Genomic DNA, 19,811 nt, shown 5'->3' with positions numbered 1-19,811 from the left:
GAACATCTTGCTTTAAAATCTTCATTTCCCCAAAAACTTATCAGGGATTCAAGAACACAGGGACAGGGTAATACTGCCCTTCTTTTCCTGTTTTTTTTTTTTTTTTTTTTTTTTTTTTTCATGTTGTAAAATGTGAAGGATCCTACAGCAGAAAGAAGTGCTTTGAAATGGAAGTGAAGAGTAATTTCCACTACCCCTTGTGACACCATGGGAGTCCAAATACATTCTGCAGGGAGCTTACAAATGCATTGGCACACTTCCCATGTACCGAGGAGGGCACATTATCATGGAAACAACCAGACCAGGATTTATTTCAAATGGTGCCTGATGATGAAATTACCTTTAGCACATGCCTGTTAGGCAGACCTAACCTCAGTATTTCTAACTTAGGGTTTATTTGTACCGCTTCTGTCTACCAAGACAGAAACTTGACCTCTCCTAAGTTCTGCCTGATTTCAGTGAAGTCATGGCAATATGGCAGTCTAAAAGAGGAATCACACGCAGCCGTCATTATCAGCCTATTCAGAGCACTCTTGCTGAATCTTTCAGATGTGCGTGCTGCCTTTGATGCCACGAGCGGTGAGAGTTCTGATGACACAGCCACGGGCTCTACTGAAGGTGGATGCTGCCGCTGCCTCCGGCCCTTCCTTGCAGAAGTCTCTGTTCTATTTAACTTAAGTACCTCTGCTCACACCTGTACCGGTATCTGATCATTGCAGAAGGTAACCTCACAAAGCCACATACCTACCCAATAATCCACTGTGCTACAGCACTCCAGCAGGATGCATCAAGACTCTTTTACTCCATGAAGACAGAAGCCTACTTAGCCAGCAAGTGAAAGGCAATTCCAGAGTCAGATTTCAAGCAGCTTTTCATCAATCTGATTTTCATCCATTGAGCTGGATCTGGTTACACATGAGGATGAATATGCTGTTTCCTAATGGAGAATGGGTTGATTTACTGCTATCTAACCACAGCTCAAGACAGATAACCTGGCACTGAAGTGAAGAAAGCATGGAAATACTGAAATAGCAAGTGAAGACTGCATGAACTGCTGTGACTACACAAACAATACAGGGTAGCTTTAGTTTAGTCTAAATAATGGATTGCTGGCAGCTGCTAAGAAATCCCTGGTGGACAGGCACGACTGTCCCCTGAGATTTAAGTCTTGCTGTGATTTAACCCCCTGCCTCCACTGCCTTGGCACAAACCCAGGTCAGTGGCACACAGAACGCTACCTACCCACTGACCCGTGCCATGCCAAGAGCTCACGACAGCAAGCTCAGGTCTCTGCACTGGCCACCAATGGATTCCCAAGGGGACTGTACAGTTTTGGCTTTTTTTTCAAATGAATTGAGAGGGAACAAGGCTTTTTCTCTTAGGATCCTGTGCGTGCTGCAGTTTGAAGTTGCCTCTCCACACTTCAGCTGTAGCACGCAGCCTTTTACAAGAGAGGGCACAGTGCCCAGCTCGTCCCCAGCAGGGGTCTGATGCTTTGGACCAAATTTCTCCTCCAACTCGTCCTCTGGACACCTCTGTTCGTAACCACTGGAAAAGCTGCCCAGCATACCCAGACGTTAGCAAACCAGCTCAACAGGTGTGAAGACCCTAAGTGAGAGGGATGCTTTCCTTCCCTATTTACACTGTTATGTAGCACCACATTTAAAATGCTATCATAGCGTTATCACATCACGCTACTGATGTCAGTGCCATGATTAAGATGGCAAAGTAATTACAAGTGCCTGTTTTTCTACACTGATTGTTTTCCAAATGAATGTTCTCTATTCCAGATAAACCCTCTATGGATTAACGTTTCTCCAACTTGCTCACTGCCTAAAATGTATTTGATTAGAAAAGCCTGATCAAAACTCTGCTTGACCATTTTTCAGCACTTTACCATTTTTCTTTTCCTCATCAGGAAGAAAAGTGTGTCCATTAGTTAACCTTTTCAAACACATTCTTTTTGTAGTCTAATTCAAAGAGGATTATAAAAAAAAATCATCTGACTTGGCGTGTGAATAGCTTTTTGTGAATGCAGGGTGCGAGCATTCATATATCAGCACATCAGCACGGGCAGATAAGGGGAGCTGTGCATGTGCTCGCTTATCTGAATGCAAGATCAGTACTGTGAAACCAGCATAAACACCACCGACAGAATCCATATATCGATGCAATTCTTAGTGGTACTAGTGCACTTGTGTGAATTTGCAATTAAATAAAGCTTATTCCTTAAAAAGAAAACAAGAAGTTAAGGATATAATTCAAGGTCTATTGAGATCAATGGGAATTTTTTCCATTGCATTTGAAAATAGCTCCCTCTCCATCCCAACACGTCCTCTAGAATATTAGAAAAGAAATTACCTGGAATTTGTTTGTACTATTTATAGAAAAGCCAGGCCTCAGATACTGTGTCTGCTTTCTCACCCAGCAGATTCAAAGCTCCCCTTTGTCCATGGCAAACATTTCATGTATTTTAAGACATATTAATTTCATATCAAATAAAGCCATTGAAAATATTACAAATACATGTGGGTGACAAACGAACTGATGCAGAAAACATAACTTTGAATCTCCTGACTTTTAGGCAATTAAAATATCAACTTAATTGTTGGATCTGTGTAGCTTCTCTCATTTTAATATGTAAATCAGTCTCTATTACTCTATAGCTCAAAGAATGTGTTACTCGGCTTACTTGATTAGGCTGGGAATTGCTGGTCCTGCTGTCACTATGTTTACACTTTGGTGACAAGTTTGCACATCAAATTCACATAATGCAATGTCATCAACTTACTCATCAAATACAAACTTCTTAAATACAGCCGCTGCTCTAGAATATTGATACAGCCCTATTTTTACTCCATTTGCAGCTTCTAAATAATCAGGGTAAGTGAAAAACAAAAATCAAGAACACAACTGAAGAATGGCATTTCCTAGAGAAAACAGCTTCCCACAGAGAGACGGGTAGATAATCCAGACCGTATACACAGCTCTCCTTCGGCTTTTGAATCTTAGTTGCACATGATCCCCCTTTAAAATGTGGAACAAGTAGAGACTTTATTTCTCAGTCTCTACACATTCACCCCACCTCATTTGGGATTCAGTTATAAGGAGTCCCTATTTATTTTGCGAAGACAGTTGGATTTCAGCTCCCAGCCAAGTATATCTAACTGGAAATTGAAATGAGGGCTCTAGAGAAAAAAAAACAAATTCAGTAATTTTTTTCCATTATGAACCTGCCATAACAAGAATGCCACCATCTCAAATAGTGTTGAGAGAGAAAGAATAAATATGTTCAGTATTTTCCCATTGCTGTCATCCTTCCTGAATCTAATAAACATCCCCAGCCAAGGGGGCATTCACCTTGCCAGCACCAACCTTTTCAGGACGTTCCCTGTAACCTCAACACCCATTACAGAGTTCCTCTACCACATTTCCACAACTTGCTGCTGTTCACAAAGGCATCAAGCTTTAATTTCCAGGAGAAACAATACATTGACAAGATGTAAAGATCTGAGGCTCTCCCCTGCCGGAGCGCTCCGCCTGGCTGGCAGGCTGGTTTTTCTAAAGTCAGGGAAATCGTGTCAGGCTGAATTTGAGACATCAGCACAAGCCTTTATTCTCAATCCTGCTGATGAATGAAAGAGCATTTTCAATTGTGTACATCCAGAGGCCTTATGGCACATCGTTGCTAATCAAAAGCTGCTCTGTGATGCAAACTGCTTTAAGAGGCAGCTCATATCACAACCCCACAGGATCCAAAGGGCAGCTGCAGATAATACTGCATTTCCTTCCCCTCGGGAGAACTGCTGGACTGGAGACATCTAGCAGGAGCATCCTGGCTCTTACACAGTCCCGGGAAGGCAACAACCAAGAAAGGAGAGCCTGACTCAAACACCTAGGCAGGAAAATGCAGCTACCAAAGTTTACCGAGAGCCATGAGCTTCACAGCCTGATGGCTTGCTTCTGGATGATAAAGAAACAGGCAGCACAATAGGATACGTAAGGACTAGGGCCAGGAGTGGTGCTTCCTGCAATATGGCAGCTTCAATACGGTGCACATTTAATGGTGGTTTAGTGATTTGGAGGGAGGAAAGGGGTTAAAATACAGGAGGGAAAGGCTACAAGTCTTTACACTGCTCACTGACTTCTCTCCTTGCAAAGGCTCTGAACTTCCCCCGGTCACATCCAGGGGAGCACAGCGATGTCTGGGGACTCGAAGGGACATGCTTGGCAGCAAGAACAATTCATCTTCACAGTTGCTTCGTGGTTCACTCAGCTACTGATGGACTGGGAACTAAAAACCCAAGGCAGCAGGCTTAAAAATATTGTTTTGATTACTGATCCTCCTCCAAAGCCACATACAGTAAGGCAGGAGGAGACAGAACACTCCCTGGCAGCCTGGGTTTCTCCAGGTATGCCCCCACATTTTGTTTTGACTTACCTGATCCCACACGATGCCTCTAGACTTGCCACCTGCCTGTTTGTACCTAGACATCAGCTACCTCTGCCTTCCCTGCCTGCCTCAGCAAAGCGCCCTTCCTTTCAGACATAACACCATGATTTTACTGCATTGGTATTGAATTCATAAAATGCATCCACCAGGAAACCAGCAACCTTCTCCCCAGCGCCATTTTCTTGCAGTGCTACTCACTTCCCTTACCATCAAATTCAAGGCTGGATCTCTAAGAGACTCTTGGGAGCCCCTTCCTCAGACAGCTACAGAAATCCTTGTAGATATTTTCATAGTTCAGTGTTTAACTTTGGTCCCCTCCTCACATTTGTTGGTGGTTTTTTCCCATCTCCTCCTCCCTCCCAGCTTACATGACCAGTTCTTTCTTGGTAAAGCAGCCTTTTTTCACTGGAGTAAGGGTTCTAATAAATACTTTTAATCAACTTCTACACAATGCCTAGCAAGAGGGTACGAGATGCTTTAAAAAAACCAACAAACAAACAAACAAAAAAAACACTTAAGAGCCACTGGAGCTGCAATAGAGTTATTCTGCCGGTTCACAAGCTGCCTCTTACAAAAGCACAAAAAACAAGGCCTCCAGGAACACGATGCAGGAATTGGAAAAGAGGGGCAAGAAAGAAAACTCACAGCTCTGCTCTTTGTGAAGCTGAGAACAGCCCGTGCACTAACCTTTGACAGCAAGTTTTACACGCTCAGTAGCTACAACAGAACCAAGCTACAGGATTTATTACAAACCTCTGACTCCCAGGACTGCAGATGGAGCCTGCCAGTCCCAGCGATGTCTCAGCAGCAGCTCCCAGCGCAGTGTCACACGGAGCTGCAGGATTTGGGCATCCTCCGGGAGTTGTTGGGGCAGCAACCCCTGTCTGCCCGCCTGCACTCTGGCCACTCACAGCACTCGGATGAAGTGGTGCTCAAGGGCAAGTGTCTCATTGTCGAACAGACTCATGGCATGTTGCCACAGGCAGGGCACGCTGCTCTCAATACACCCAGTGCTGCACAACTTCCTATCTGCCTTATCTCTAAAAAAAATCCTGGGAATCTATCTGGATGACAAATGCTATATATGATAAAAGCAATATTGTTTGTTTTTTGTTTTTTTTTTTAACCCAAGAACATTTCTTTTAGCCATTTCGAGGTACTACCATGTTCATCCAAGCCAGGAAACTGGTTCTTTATTGGCCCCTGCACTGACTTCACCAGTGTGGAGCATTTCTCACCAAAGGCCACGCTGCTGGATCAGGACACATGGAGGCTTCAAGGTATTTTCCCCTTGTGGCTGGGCTGCCCAAATCTGTTGACATCATCGTAATGTGAAAGGGCTTTATAGACTCTGCCCACCAACTATGGCATCACTGTCAATACTGAAGTACAGGAGGGCCCAGCTTGGCCAGGCTTTCAGAAAAGCAGCCCCGCCTCACCGCCCGCAGAGCTGGCCTGGGACACAGAAACGTGTATGATAAGGAAGGAAATCAAAGCAAGCTCTATTCAAACTACCAGCTCACTCCCAGTTTTAATATACTATTCAGGTCCCAGACTGGTCTAAATGTCTTGCAGTAGAGAAACCAGCCCCATCAAAACACTAATGATAATAACTAGGCAGGAGGTGAGGGGATTACCCCGGGGAGATACGGCTGTACAGCTGCAAGGTCAGCAGGGGAAGCTCCGAGCGGGTCAGGCAAACCAGCTCCCAACAACTGCTGCTAATAATGCTTGTCCTGTGTGCTACTTTCTGTTTCATTTGTGTTCTGCACATTAAAACCACACAACATTTGCGAGGCAGACAGCAGTAGGGAATGAGTTTTTCCCCGAGAACACGCAGCCATCTCTGGAGTGAAAGAGGACAGAAACTGTGAACTTCACCAGCACACAGTGAAACACTGGAGGCAAAGCCAAGCTCTTTATAAACTTCAGAGGAAATTGGGATGCGCAGAAAGCAATTACTTTTGTTGAAATACAAGCAGGGCACAAAGGCTAACATCCTGCTCTTACCAGAAGTCCCTTCACGTTTGAAGACAGCAAATGCCCCAGACCTTCACTGTGTTTCTTTAGAAAGAAGGCAATTCCTTTGGTACAAAGGTGGAGGGGAATTGTCCCGTCTCCATTAAAGAGACAAAAGTCACCTAATGAATCCTGTCTGCACTACGAAGAGGCACTCTGGAGGTGCTATATGATGAAGAAAGAGCTGCCCTCAGTGCCCCCAGCTGCCCACCCATGTCCAACCCACGAGATGCTCAGCACGAAGTGGGACGCAGATGCTGCGTTTCCACACGTGTACCCACCACCAAAGGTCAGAGAAGAATCCTTTGTCAGGTGGACTCAGGCTTCATTTGCAGGTGCAGCCCTCATCTTGTGTGGATTTCCTACACACAGATGGTAGCACCAAGGCTTCCAAGCACCAACAGCTCAGCCAACTGTGGATGGAGAATGGCAACTTTTAAATTCCATCTGCTCCTTTTTTGTCGCCTTCTGTGCTCAGAAACACATTCATCAGAAGCGCAAGCACGCTGGGACAGTGACAAATTTTACCATCTCTGGCTTGTCACTTCAACAGGATTAGATTATTTTAGTATTAATTCATTACCCAATTTAATTCCAATTAATAACATTTTTACAAGGCCCTGACGTGGCTGTGGTGCTGGAGACAGCCTTCGCTGAGCACCAGATGTAGCATCTCTGTTAGGGTCGACACCTGCTTTACAGTGAGATTCCCCCCCAGTTCTTCACCAAGACCCCCTTTTTCCTACTTTTCTCTAACAAGAGGGAAAGAAGCCATTAAGATTGATGAATAGCTTTCCTGTTAGGTGGGATTATGTTCAGGAAAATAGTTCGCTTCCAAAAATTCTCCACAGATGGTTGAAATCAAGGTTGATTTCCCCATCCTCCTTTCTGCTGGGGTGCCAGCCTGTCTCTCAATAGAAAGGGTATTAAAAGCACTTTTCCTCTTTCTTATGGGGAGAGGCTGGGAGAAAGAAGGAAACGCACCATTGTCGCTCTGGGACAGCAATAAATCATGAAAGCCAGTGGAAAACCTGTGTTAGTGCAGCCTTCAGTCAGGAGCCAGCTTCCACAGGCCATTCATTCCTACCTTTAAAGCTACCACTTTTAAGATGAGATCACAAATGGAAATAATCTGAAGCATTCTTATTTCTACCTACACTTCACTACAACAGACAAACCACTACTTCTGCCAGCTGCCCACTAGCTGCTACTGCCACCTACTTATGTGCTTGTAGCTAAGACCAAACTCCACCTCTGGCAGTGCCAGAAATAACAATTGAGTCCCACCAGGACCACACAGGACAAAAAAAGAAGATGTAAACAGCAACAGCCCAGAGTGAAACAGAAAATACAGATTTGGATCTGGAATTTAAAAAAGCAGAAGATGCAGCCTGAAATACAAAAGGGGTTGGGGGAAGCATGAACAGCACAGAAAAGAGAAATGTAGAAGTGGAACAGATTCCAAATCTGGGCAGCAATTCCCTGCACCACCTTTCTAAAGCTGTTGCAATCTGCATCCCTGCTTCAGAGGCAGGAGGACTCAGAAACACTCCCCAGATGGCAGCCTGACCTTGGTGCACACTTCTGTTACACAACCCAGACCCGGGGAGGCACTGGGAGAGAAACAAAACACCCATAAAGTTACAGCCCATTCCCTTAATGGGGCTGCCACAGCTCTGCCCCATTAATACTGGACAACCCCGCGTGCAATTTTTACACTTCGAAAAAGAACAGTAAGTTGTTATAGCTCGCCTTGTCCAAACCTCTCCTTTGCAACAGCCCTGGTACTGATTTTAATAGAGACTATTACTTCATAAATAAGAAAAGGACCAGTGAACTACGTGGCAAGTTGCCAGCTTGTGCTGCAGCCTCCAGTGGTTATGCTCAAAAAGATTTAAAGTCCAGCATAACCTTGATTTTTAATAGAGTCACATTTAATGAGCTTTAACGTCCACAGTAATAATTTCCTTATTACCTATCCAGGAGTTGGAACCATGATCAGAAAAAACGTGTTGCACTCCAGTCCAATGAATGAATTTAATAAAGGCCAATGCATTATTATCAAAACCATCAACATCACCACCCTTAATACCTTTTTTGGTCGGTGCAATTATAATCCTTTGAACCTGAAGTGCAATTGTCGCAGATCCCATAAGGCTGCTGAACATAGCAAACCTGCCTGGCTGCAGGCCACCCAAATTCCTCACCTGTGCCAATAAGCTAGTCAGGGCAAAATGGGATGATAAAATCTTACATTTACTTTTGTCTGTCAAGAGGCAAAATGCAAGCTTACATATGACCTTTGTTGTCTTCCCGCTTTCATCCACACCTCCTGCTCTGAGAGGAGTTCAGCCCTCAGTCCCCCCTCATCCCGTTCGGCACTGAGGGACCTCCTACCTCTAAAGCTCAGAGTTGAATTTGCCCCTTGGATGCGCCGATCAAGTGAGTTAAACATAAACATACACCTGGATAAATGGATATGGAGGTATTGCAGCTGACAGAAAAGGGTGCAAGGAAATTCAAAATCGTGTTACTTAGCACAGAAACAGGTCCACAAACCTCCCTGAAAACTGCTCCCTTGTTATGCACAATAAACCTCACTCCCAAAGGCAGCCAACTGCACAATGACACACAGAGAGCTGAGGGAGCTTCTGCCACAAACTCCTCATTTCACACCTTGAAAATATACTAAAATGGAAGGCACATGGCAGCTCTCCACTGCTGCCATTCCTGTGGGCAGAGCTGCTGAGATCCTAAGACAACAGTGAAAGCTTCATCTTGCATTTCTCGTTCCAAGAAAGACAGTCGAAGTTTTCTGGCCATGAGGATCCGTGTTGTTAAACCCCTCCTAGAACAGCTGTCACATCCACACTGGGGCTGCTGCATGAGCTAAGCAGGATGGAGTCAACGCAAAAATAGATGCAGCTCGCACAGCACGCCCGATGAGCTGCTCCCTAACCCGCCGTGAGCTCTGCCCTGCCCCAGCAAGGTGAGCAAGCCTGGCAGTCAGCTCATTTAAAGGCAGCTCAGACATGCCTGTGCACCTTGCAGTCACAGTGCCACACCATCCCCAGCATGTCTTGCACACCCTAACTGAGATACATGGAGGCCTTAACATCGCACTGCGCTGCCGAGTGCTCCGCAGCAGAAAGGAGGCTTTAAGAATGCTTCTGGCAACACTCCCTGTGCACGACAGTGATGCTCACAAGTACACAAAACACAAGAAAAAAAAATAAAAATCTTTCTGTGTAACCTGGCTTACTGTAAACATGCCCCGGTCTCAAAGACAGCCATCCACAGAGCTCCTCTAACCCTCACTTACAGCTCTTTTCCCATTTTTGTTTACAGAAGCCACTTCCAAATGCACTTACAGGCACTTGGAGGATGCAGAGGGCCCTCCTGTGACTGTGATAAATGATGGCTAGAGATTGTCACCAAAGTATTTCCGACCCTGCCAGGCTCTGCAACTGATGCTCTCTCCCAGCTGGGTTGATGAAGAGAAGTCAGAATGATGTAGCACAGGACTGGGGCAAAAGGTAAAAAAGCACCGCGTAGACGAGAGGCTGGAAACGCACTGAAACCCAGGGAGCTGTTTGTTTTCCTGTCAGAATCAAAGGCAGAAGAGAAAGAAGCTTTAAAAATGCATCCCCTATGAGCTAAAGAAAAACCTGGTAACATCCCAGCACAGAAATGCCTCACGAACCGCTAAAAGCAACTGCATGAAAGGCAGCGGAATAATAATTATGAATAACAAATCACAGGAGGCACACATGAGAAACACGCTCCCCAAGAAGAAACGGTCTAATTACTGTAGATGATACCCCAGGGGCTCGTTCATCAACAGCAGAGACACGGAGCTGACCTCACCTCTGCACTCCTCTGCCCCTGACCGTCACTCTCCCCTCCGGGCTTCAGGGGCACTGTCAGCCGCGTGCCTCTGCAGCATCAGATGTGCCAGGCTGCTCGGGGGTATAATGACAGACAAGGGCACTGGGCAGCAGCAGCCACTGTAATTTAAAAACCAGCGAATTTCAGATGTAAATTGCAATGTAAACACTGTCCCTGAGAACTGCTCGGGTCCCACCGGGATCTCGGGCTGGAAGCTCCTACAGGCAAAGACGGCTTTCCCTAAACGTTGGGAAAATGTTTAATGCTTTTGCACCTGCTGGAGCATCCACTAAGAGCAGTGACAAACTGTCAGTGCACCTCTAGCATCCCATCAGCTCTTCATTTTATAAACCACCCCATCTACACTTCTCACCATCCCATTTTTGAGGCTATGTAGTACCATAATCCACCATGAGACGCTGGAACAAACACATTCTTAGCAGTAATAAAGTACTTCTGTTTGAGCGATGGAAAAACAAGAAAGCTACTTTCAGAGAATTTCAGTGCCATTACAGTGAAAGATGTTTTTTTTTTTTCTGTGGATTTTCGTCAAACAAGGGCTCTGCCATTTTGTGAGTCTCAAGTTTCTGGCACACGTGGCTTGAGAGGAAAGCTCTGCCCTCTTGGCCACATCCAAGGGAGAGCCCTGACCTCTGGACGCTGCCCACCTACATGCTGCTGGAGCACAACAGGTTAGCTCCACACAACTCTTCAGCTTTCTCTTATTTTTCTCTTCTCTAACAAAACTGTTTTGAGGGTAAACTACATGTGAGAGAATTACAGCAGGAAGGTCTCTTGGGCACTGAAGCACAACTCGACTCTGCCTGGTCGCCTCGCTGTGTTGTAGGTGATGGGTCACATTTTTTGATATTCTTACCTTGATTTACAGAGTCTGAGAGCACGTCTGGAGTTGTTGACTTTGGGGTTACTGTACTAAAAAGCCTCACGTATGCATGCGAAGGGAAGAAAGGCTGTACTGGAGGAGAGCCACACATTCTGTGAAATGTATTTAGCTCAGTGAAAGATGTACTCTATCTTCATGCAGTATTGAATGTAGCTGTGATTAATGGGGCACATATACACTGATAAACAATATTAATTTGTTTTAAGCCAGGTCTGAAAAGATTTCAACCACTTGCTTCCCTGCAGCTATGAAAGTTATTTCCTGCTGTTTGTGCTACCTCAAGGGCTAAAGCAGCCCTGAAAGGCAGGAAATATTTCCTTTCACTCTACTGGCAGCACCAGCCTGTGAAGGTTGCTGTATTGGTATTTCATTTATCATCAGCAAATGATATGGTTTATTACTACTTATCCTTACCACCTGCCCTCGGTACCAAACTGGTACCAAATTGGACTGCTACCACGCACTTGCTTTCCTGCATCAGCCCAGCTTTTCTACATTTTCCTCATAACCCTTCCAGCAGGCACGCTGTCTGCAATGCCTCCATCTGCTTCTGCAGTCGGTTCCTCTGGCAGTACGGAGGGATAAGTGCATCTTGATGACAAGAAGCCAGCAGCCTACCTGCAATTTCTTGTGGTGACTGAAAACTCCCGACTCCTTCCAGATTCCCATGGATGGAGCCGCCTCCTTCGAGCACCCTCACCAGCTCCCTCAGCCTTTCACATTCCTCCTGGAGTTGCTGCTGCTCCTCCTTGCGCTGCTGCTTGGCCACGCTCGCCGGGTTCATGCTGAAATGAAGAACTTTGGTTTTGCTGGGGTCATAGTCACCCTGCATGGCAGAAACAGCAAAAGCAAACTGAGTAACTGATCCAAACTCCATGTCCACCCAGCTACCACCCTTTGCACGAAGACAAAAAATGTTACAGCAGAAAAAATGGACGTTTATGCAGCAATTTTTTATTCCAACAGCTCAAATCAGATGAACCCAGGATTGCTTCTCCTCCTCCTGTTACCCAAAAAAAAGAAAAAAAAAAAAAGAAAAAGGAAAGAAAAAAAAAAAAAACACATCAAAAAAATGCTCAGCAGAGCTTGCTCCTTGGCTGACACCTCCATTGTTAAATTTAACTCCAGAAATGAAGTTTTATAGCTGTGTTTTACATCTCTTGGTAGTAGGAGATTACAAGGAACACAAAAATGCATAGTTAAATTACAGCAGGACACCCGGTACCAGCCTAATTTATTACCAGTATGAGGCAGCCATGTCCGCATGACTCCGGTGCTGGAGTCATTAGCAAGTTGTATCAGCTCATCCCAAGCAAGCGAACAGATATTTCATTTTATACTTTTTTCTCAGAGGTTAGCTGTATTTATAGCAGCTTAAATAGTCAGTCAAGTCCTAAGATAGCACATTAATATTCTTCCAAAGTGAGAGGAAAACACTGATGTTACATTTGTGATTTCAGAGAGATAATTTTCATATCAACTACAGGAAGCCTCACAACCATAAAAGTAGTAAAGCATGTACTAAGCCTGGCTTCCACAGCACTCTGCCCAGCTGAAACCCTATAGCACTGCCTGTATAAAATGGCATTTTATATGGTAATATTTTTCCTTCAATTAAATCTCAGGACCTAAAGTGATTTTACAAACATTAATTAACCCTCAAGAGCAGCGCGAAGTAGGCATTATCCCAATTTTATCATTTAATTTTCATTAAAGATGTACTAGAAATTTAAACTTGGGGGAAGGGAAGGCAAACTAAAGAAGAGATTGAGCAGCTTCATCCTGCATACTGCTGGTGAGACACCCCAGAAGACCCTATTAACAAATGTCTCTTGCAGACACCCAAGTGACTCCATCCTGATATTTTAAAGCACCTCCGGCCACAGCAGGGAGAGAACTTCGGAAGCTCGCAGCCTCGCAGGCTGGCAGCAGGCACAGCTCTGGTTCTAAAAGGGATTTGATGCCAAGAGCATGGGATCCACGTGCTGGCGAGTGTGAGATTCTGCCACCAAAACCATCCTTTAATCCTCTGCACAACCTGAAACCTCAAGCTCCAGCATGACTTATATGGAAAGCATCAATGTACCTGGAAACCCACGGGTGTATCAGGGCTGTGGTTCCCAGACAAAGACACAGAAGTGAGGTGTTGGTATCCTTCGTAACTGTACTGTTAGCCACCGATATGGTGCTTTTGGGGGAAACCAAGGCAACCACATTTGTCAGGGCAAAGAGAGGGTCACCATTTCACTGTGTGAGTACTGTTTAAAAAAGGAAAAGGGAGACCTGATCTTTACATCCCAGGCCAAGAGCAAGATGGGAGGAACCCCCTGACATGGAAGGACTCAGAACCTCCCCCAAAGGGCTGCCTGACCCCAAGGAACTCACCACAGAAGCACTGGGGTGCCCCTTCCAGCTGTGTGTCCCCCACCATCAGAGCACGAGGTCTTGGTGCCCTCTGTCACATACCTGGCAGTGACACATCCCCTCCTGCCACCCGAGGCACCACAGCGCTCAGGAGACCTGCAGGAACGTCTGGGAGGGCAGCAGCAGTGCTCTGGGCACACGACAATGGCGCTTTGCGAGCTCATCTCCATGGGGAGGGGGAGACAAACAGGCCGGTACGACCAGGGGAAGAAACACCCCCACTGGCAGCTTCGGCCAGGAGGTGTTGAGATGGGAACTGAAGGACTGGGACCCCATGCAGCAGTCCGATGTCTAACAGAAGGCGCACGAAGGCAGCTGAAACACCAGCTCGTTAGATTTATTCTCCCCAGCAACACCCTGGCATTTACAAACCTGTCTCTGCAGCCGGCGGGCTAACTTCTGGTGCTATTTGCATTTGGGGCTCCTCTCCCCTCCCGCTCCCGTAGCGAGGCAGCAGGATGGCCGGGGATCTCTGGGCCTCCTGTTTGCCTTCCCAGAGAAGGGAGCCAGACCCAAAGTTTGCTGTTTGCAGCGGCTGGCAAAAGGATGCTCTTCCAGGCAGAGCCACGGAGCGAGGCTGCACCAATGTCAGGCAGAGATCACGGCTTGGCTTGTGCCTGTGATTTCGTACTGCACCATCACTGCAGAAGCTCACACGTAATGGAAAGGCACAGGACACCAGCAGGATCCGAGTGGGGAGGGAAACCATACAAACCTGGAGATTGCTGCCCCCGTCCGTGCCGGGACCGCTTTAACGCAGGCGGCGTTAGTCTGTTTTGCTGCTTCGCTTCTCTTTTAAAATATCTCCCTGGCCTTTCTGTGAAGTGCTGCCAAGAAGCTGCAGTGCTTTGTCTTTTAGAGCTTCTTCAGCCTATTTATTCTCTCCTTTTATACCGTGCACCCTTCCAAAATCATGCTCAAAAGCTCAGCGCTAAAACTCAGCCTTATTTTCAGGGCTCACCAGGCTTCCTGAGCACATCAGTCTGAAGCTCCACTGCCAGAGCTCCACGAGACAGGCAAATCTCTCAGAAACTCGCTGTGATACGAAGGCTGTATCTGAGGGCTGTGGTACAATGCATCTCATTTAACATTTCTGGGAGATCACTAATATATTTGCTATGCTGCTCACATTTCGGGCTGGGGCAGTAGCTTTCTCTTTATTCTCCACAGCACAGATCAAACCAGCACATTTCTCCCTACAGCTAAAGTATTAGTGCTGCTGGTTTATTTTACAGTAATGCCTAAAGAAACCAAGAGACGGAGATCCCAGTGCAATAGGCACTGTGCAAACCCTACAAGAGATTACCATCCGAAACCACAAAAACAGACAACAGAGCCTGAAAATGCCGCGTGCGAGGGGAGGAGAGGTACAGAGAGATGCAACCTCCAGTTCGAGGCCCTTTAGCGTCACCGTGGCAGAAATGAAAAGGAAACCTAACTTGATGCCCATAGCCACCAGGCCATCCTGCTGCCTTACACAGATGCACCAAACAGCATTCCTGAAGTCTCTGGGTAAATTCCTGCATCATACAGATCTTCAACCAAACACAGGGAGCTTTGCATGGAAGCACTGCATGCTGGAGCCAATTTCAGGTGAAACATGTACATGCACGTGTACATGATACCAGGCAGCAATACAGCACCTCAGCTTCTATCATTTGGAGTGTTTCTCTGCATTTCCAACGGTGGGAAGTGAATTAGGTTTGCTCCAGGAACACTCAGGGCTGGAAAATGCTAGATATAACAGGCAGTAAAGCAGCATCACAATCTCACTAGTATTTGAAGGAAATGAAACTTTAATGCTGGTTAGAAACCAGGAACCGAAGAAAGCAAACCTCCTCCTCCTCCCGGACCCCTTTAGCTCTGAAAAACGTAAATTGCTGGTTTTCTGTCAACTGTTCTTCCCCCCACAATAAATTAGTCTTACCGATCCGAATTTTGTGCCTTCAGCTCTGCAGTGGGAGCCTGGAAAATGGTGTCTCTGGCACTGGGAGAGAAGAACTAAACGAGACTTGCCTGTTCAGAAAACCATTTCTAATCTAGGGCTGCTGATGAGGAAGAACAAAGAGTGGCATTTGAAAGGCGCTGTGCAGAAGGGACTCTGCCATGCACCAGGCTCTTTGAACAGGAGCTGAAAATCCCCAAGCGACTGCCCAGGAGCAGCTCCAGATGCTGCTTCTGCTCTAACCTAACACAGGCAAGGAGGTATCGCTTGTCAGAGTTAACAAGCATCTCGCACCAACCTGCAATGTATCTCATTTTTTTCCAGGAAGTGTGAAAAGCGTGCTCCGAGTTTGGAACTTTGGCCTCAATGTCAAAATCAGCCAAATCCACTTACGTTTAAGATGACCTCCTCTAAACATGAGGCATTTGGGGAACAGAACCAATACATGACCTGTAGACAAACACTTTGTTGGGAAAAAAAAAAAAAACACAACACACTAAACCACCATCCTGTCCCTGGCTCGTTCAGCAGACACCTCTGTAGACTGTTCTGCTCATCAGCACATGACGGCCAGTTCTCCGAGAGCAAAGGTGACACAGTACTGCTGGCTTCCCTGCAAAGCCCACTCTTTACCCCCGTTTTTCCCAATACTTTAAAATTTGGCAACTGTAGAGATGCAGAAGAGAAAATAACTTGAAGTAGAGAGAACTGCTGGCATTCATTGATTCTTCCTTCAAGGAATAACACTAAGCCAGTAATTCAGATTTGTCAGAAAAATGTACACAGAGCTTCAATTTAGAAGGAAGCAATAAATACCTTGATTGATTGCAACCAAGTCTGGTTGACACTTAGCAGTACAGTGAATTATTCATTCCTGGAAAGTAAGATGCTAACTAGCTGATTTGGTGCTTAAGGCAGCAAAAACATTTTTGTGCTCTCAGAAGGGCGCTGGACATTTTGCAAAGAAGATTTGTTGACTCCACGTTAGTATGTTCTCCGATTTGTGAAATAATGGTCTGGCATCATCCTTAGCCTTCCAGCCACGTGCCCCTAGGACACACGCAAGAGAAACTTTCCCATTGACCACTGAGAAGGAGTTACCAGCCCACCAGTTGTGTCCCGACCGCGTAGACATGGGAGACAGCCACCACAGATGCAACACAAATACTGTCTTAATGAAGTATGCTCCAGGCACACCCTGGGACGTGGAACAACAATTTATTGAGACTGTGGCTATCAATAAACTTCCTGACTAAAAGACCATAGAAACTAAAAGATCATTGAAAAAAGGAACTTGCAACAGGACCAATTTACCACCTGGAACAGATGCACATGGTCAAGTCAGATATTACCACTCTGCTCCTGCTTCCGTCTCTCAGTCTGGAAAACAAAACTAGAAGAGAGAATTGTCTGGATGCTGCGTGTCATTTTCTAAACCTATATCATCAGCAAACGGTATGTTGGCGCCCATGTTACAATTACAGCTCCAAAGCTTTCCAAGTCATCTCCCCATTAGGGAAGAATCAGTCAAGTGACGAAACACTGAGCGAGGACGAGATTGCTTTAATCTCTAGAAAACAGAAACTTTTCCTTTAGAAGAGCAGTTGTTAGAAAGAACAATGAAGGCTGCCAGTGACAGCACCTTGAAAAGGGCTGAGCTTCTTCTGGCATCCCTGCTCATGATCGCTTGAAAACTGCACAGTCTCAATTCAGAGACGTCTTTCTCCAGGAGCTACAAAAGCCTCCACTTCCACAGGCCCACAGGTAAGGATAAAGCACCTAAAACTACACCGCCTGCTTTACATTTGACAAAACTTTCTGTGCTTAATAACTCCACTTAAGATCTATTCAGCTAAGGCAGATATTGCTAATCCGATGGCGGAACTGGTGGCAAAGGGAATAACCTCAGCTGTTGTGAATACGTCTGGCTAAAGTCACTTAATGAAATTAAAGCTGAGAAGTTCCCGCATCCCAAGGAAGCAATGATCATCACTAGCAGCAAGCACTGTCAAGGATTTTCAGCTGACTTCTGATCCTCGGAGGCTCCTCCCGTTTCCTGCACAGGCACGCAAATTGCTCCAAACCCATAGATGAGGCTGATGCACAGTGAAGCGCCGTATTTTTTCATAGCTTTGATGTCTATCAACCTTAAAAGATTAGGCTTTCCGAGCAGTACAATAAATTCTGGTGCAGCATATGGACAGCTGAGTTTAATCGCTGCGTGCTCGCAATGCAACAGATTGTGCTTGCCCCTGCTGAGAAAAGGCTGTCGGCTGGAAGCTCTTCAAGGGAAGGACCATTTCTTCCTTTGTGCGCCTCTCGCACACACTGAGCGCCACCCAAATACGAGCAGCACACACTGCTGCTTTCTGAGCTAAGGAATTTGTTTCCGTGCTGACGTCTTAAAAGAAAAATCTTCGACGTTTCCGGGCTGGGACGCATTATTCAATACGGGCGAATGTAAATAGAAACAATCTAAGGGGATTAGTGGATTGCATCAGCTTTAAAGGAGTGATGGGTCAATAGTTACCTTGGAAGAACATCCCAAATGACTACATCTAGCTGGAGGAGATGGATGAGAAAGTTTCTTAAATACAGATAAAAAAATGTAAATAAGCCATGGGAGAGGTGGTGGAGGGGAGTGTTTGAAAAGCATCCAACTGGCCAGAGAACGCACTCGCTTCCATCTGCTACCTCTCACAGGCAAAAAGGAGCTCAGCTCGTGCATGCTAACACGCAGCAGATAATGGGGTACGGGCATGGGGGAGTGAATCTCCAAAGCTGAATTTGTGAGCTCTCAAGAAGCAGCCCGCTACTTGCCCACTGCCAGTACAGCCTGGTTTTGAACTTTGGTAAATTCTGGACTAAAAGAAAAAGGCATGTCCCGTATCCTCCCAAAATAGTGAGAAATAAGATAGAATCACTGCCGAGGAGGCTGATCTGCTCAGAAGCAGATCAATGATTTGTAGTATTTAGATTGGGAAAACCAGGGGCTTGGGGCTCCAGAAAAGAAGGTGGGGTCAAAAAGAGGGGTTCCCAGGGCCAGAATTGGTCTCAGAAAGAAGGGGACACTCCTGGCTGGAAGAAAAACCCTGGAAGTGAAGGAAAATGCTGGAGATCAGAGAGATGCTTGGAGACAAAGGCCTGGGGATGCCTGGGTACCTTGCCCAGTAACACCAGTGACTGGTGACCGTGAGCAGCACAAACCCAGCCAACACTCTGCCCAACCTTACCACCCCAGCAGCGACCTCCCTGTGGGGAGGGGACATCGAGCCTGAGAGAAGGCAGTGATGAGGTGGGGGAGTCAGCAGACAACCAGGAAAAAACAACCCCCAGTGTCCAGATCTACCACACTATTTGCCCTGTGCCACCCAAAACTGTCTCCCATCTTCATATTCTGACAAAATGGTACTGGAGGCCTCTGGCTGGTCTCTCACTGAGTCAGGATCCAGCTAGAAAATTCTTGCAAAATCCAAGTTTCTGCTGCTAAAAGGGCTGACGCTGCTTTTGGGGACCTGCAAAAGCTTATTCTTGGATTCAGGCCCTCCTCCTGAAATCAGAGCCTGACACAGGTCAAGCTGCAATAGAAATGCCTGCCCTACCCAAGGCTGCAGGTTTCTGCAATGACTGCCTTACTCTTCCAAAAACAGGGGGTATTTGTGAGTAAACACAGCTCCTAAACACAGCTCCACACACACGCGGGCTCCACACACAGCCCATAAATACTCTGCTGCTTTTAGTGAATTATGAAAGCAGAGAAGTCACAAATCATTAGAAGTCTCTCCTCAACGCATTTATCTTGTAGCTTATACTTAATGGTATAGCATTTACATTGAGAATCATCTGGTTTTAGTCTTTCATCAATATCCCTGGGAAATTTTACTCTAAGATGAAGAATAAAGAAACACAGTGGGAAGGCAAAATTGGAATTTATCACCTGAAAGGCACATGCAAATTCCCCAGCAATCATCGCTCTTCTTGCAGTTGCTTATTAAACTAGAGTCAGCTGGGCTATGCAGGTGAGCAGCTTCAACTGGCCTAGCTTTAATTTATTTTTAACAGCTTCTTTAAAAAAAATAAAAATAAAAATCCATTTTGGATTCTCAACTGCCTTGAACAAATACGGGATGCATTTCTCCACACGGTACGAGGCTGTCTTAGAAAGCTTAATCCTTCCT

General features: G+C 45.9%; 1 protein-coding gene across 3 annotated transcripts in view; it reads right to left on the bottom strand.

Moving 5' to 3' along the window:
* MAD1L1 (mitotic arrest deficient 1 like 1) overlaps positions 1–19,811 on the bottom strand; it is a 348,528-nt gene that overhangs the window by 107,471 nt on the left and 221,246 nt on the right. For all 3 annotated transcript variants that reach the window (XM_084536417.1, XM_084536418.1, XM_084536419.1), the window contains exon 16: positions 11,883–12,090. In XM_084536417.1, the coding sequence (XP_084392543.1) occupies positions 11,883–12,090 (208 nt within the window). The remainder of the gene's footprint in view (positions 1–11,882; positions 12,091–19,811) is intronic.

The sequence above is a fragment of the Aythya ferina genome (genome assembly GCF_964211825.1).
Source record: "Aythya ferina genome assembly, chromosome: 15".
NCBI classification, from domain to species: Eukaryota; Metazoa; Chordata; class Aves; order Anseriformes; family Anatidae; genus Aythya; species Aythya ferina.
The sequence above is the reverse complement of the archived record's forward strand: the minus strand, read 5'-3'. Positions and strand labels throughout refer to the sequence as shown.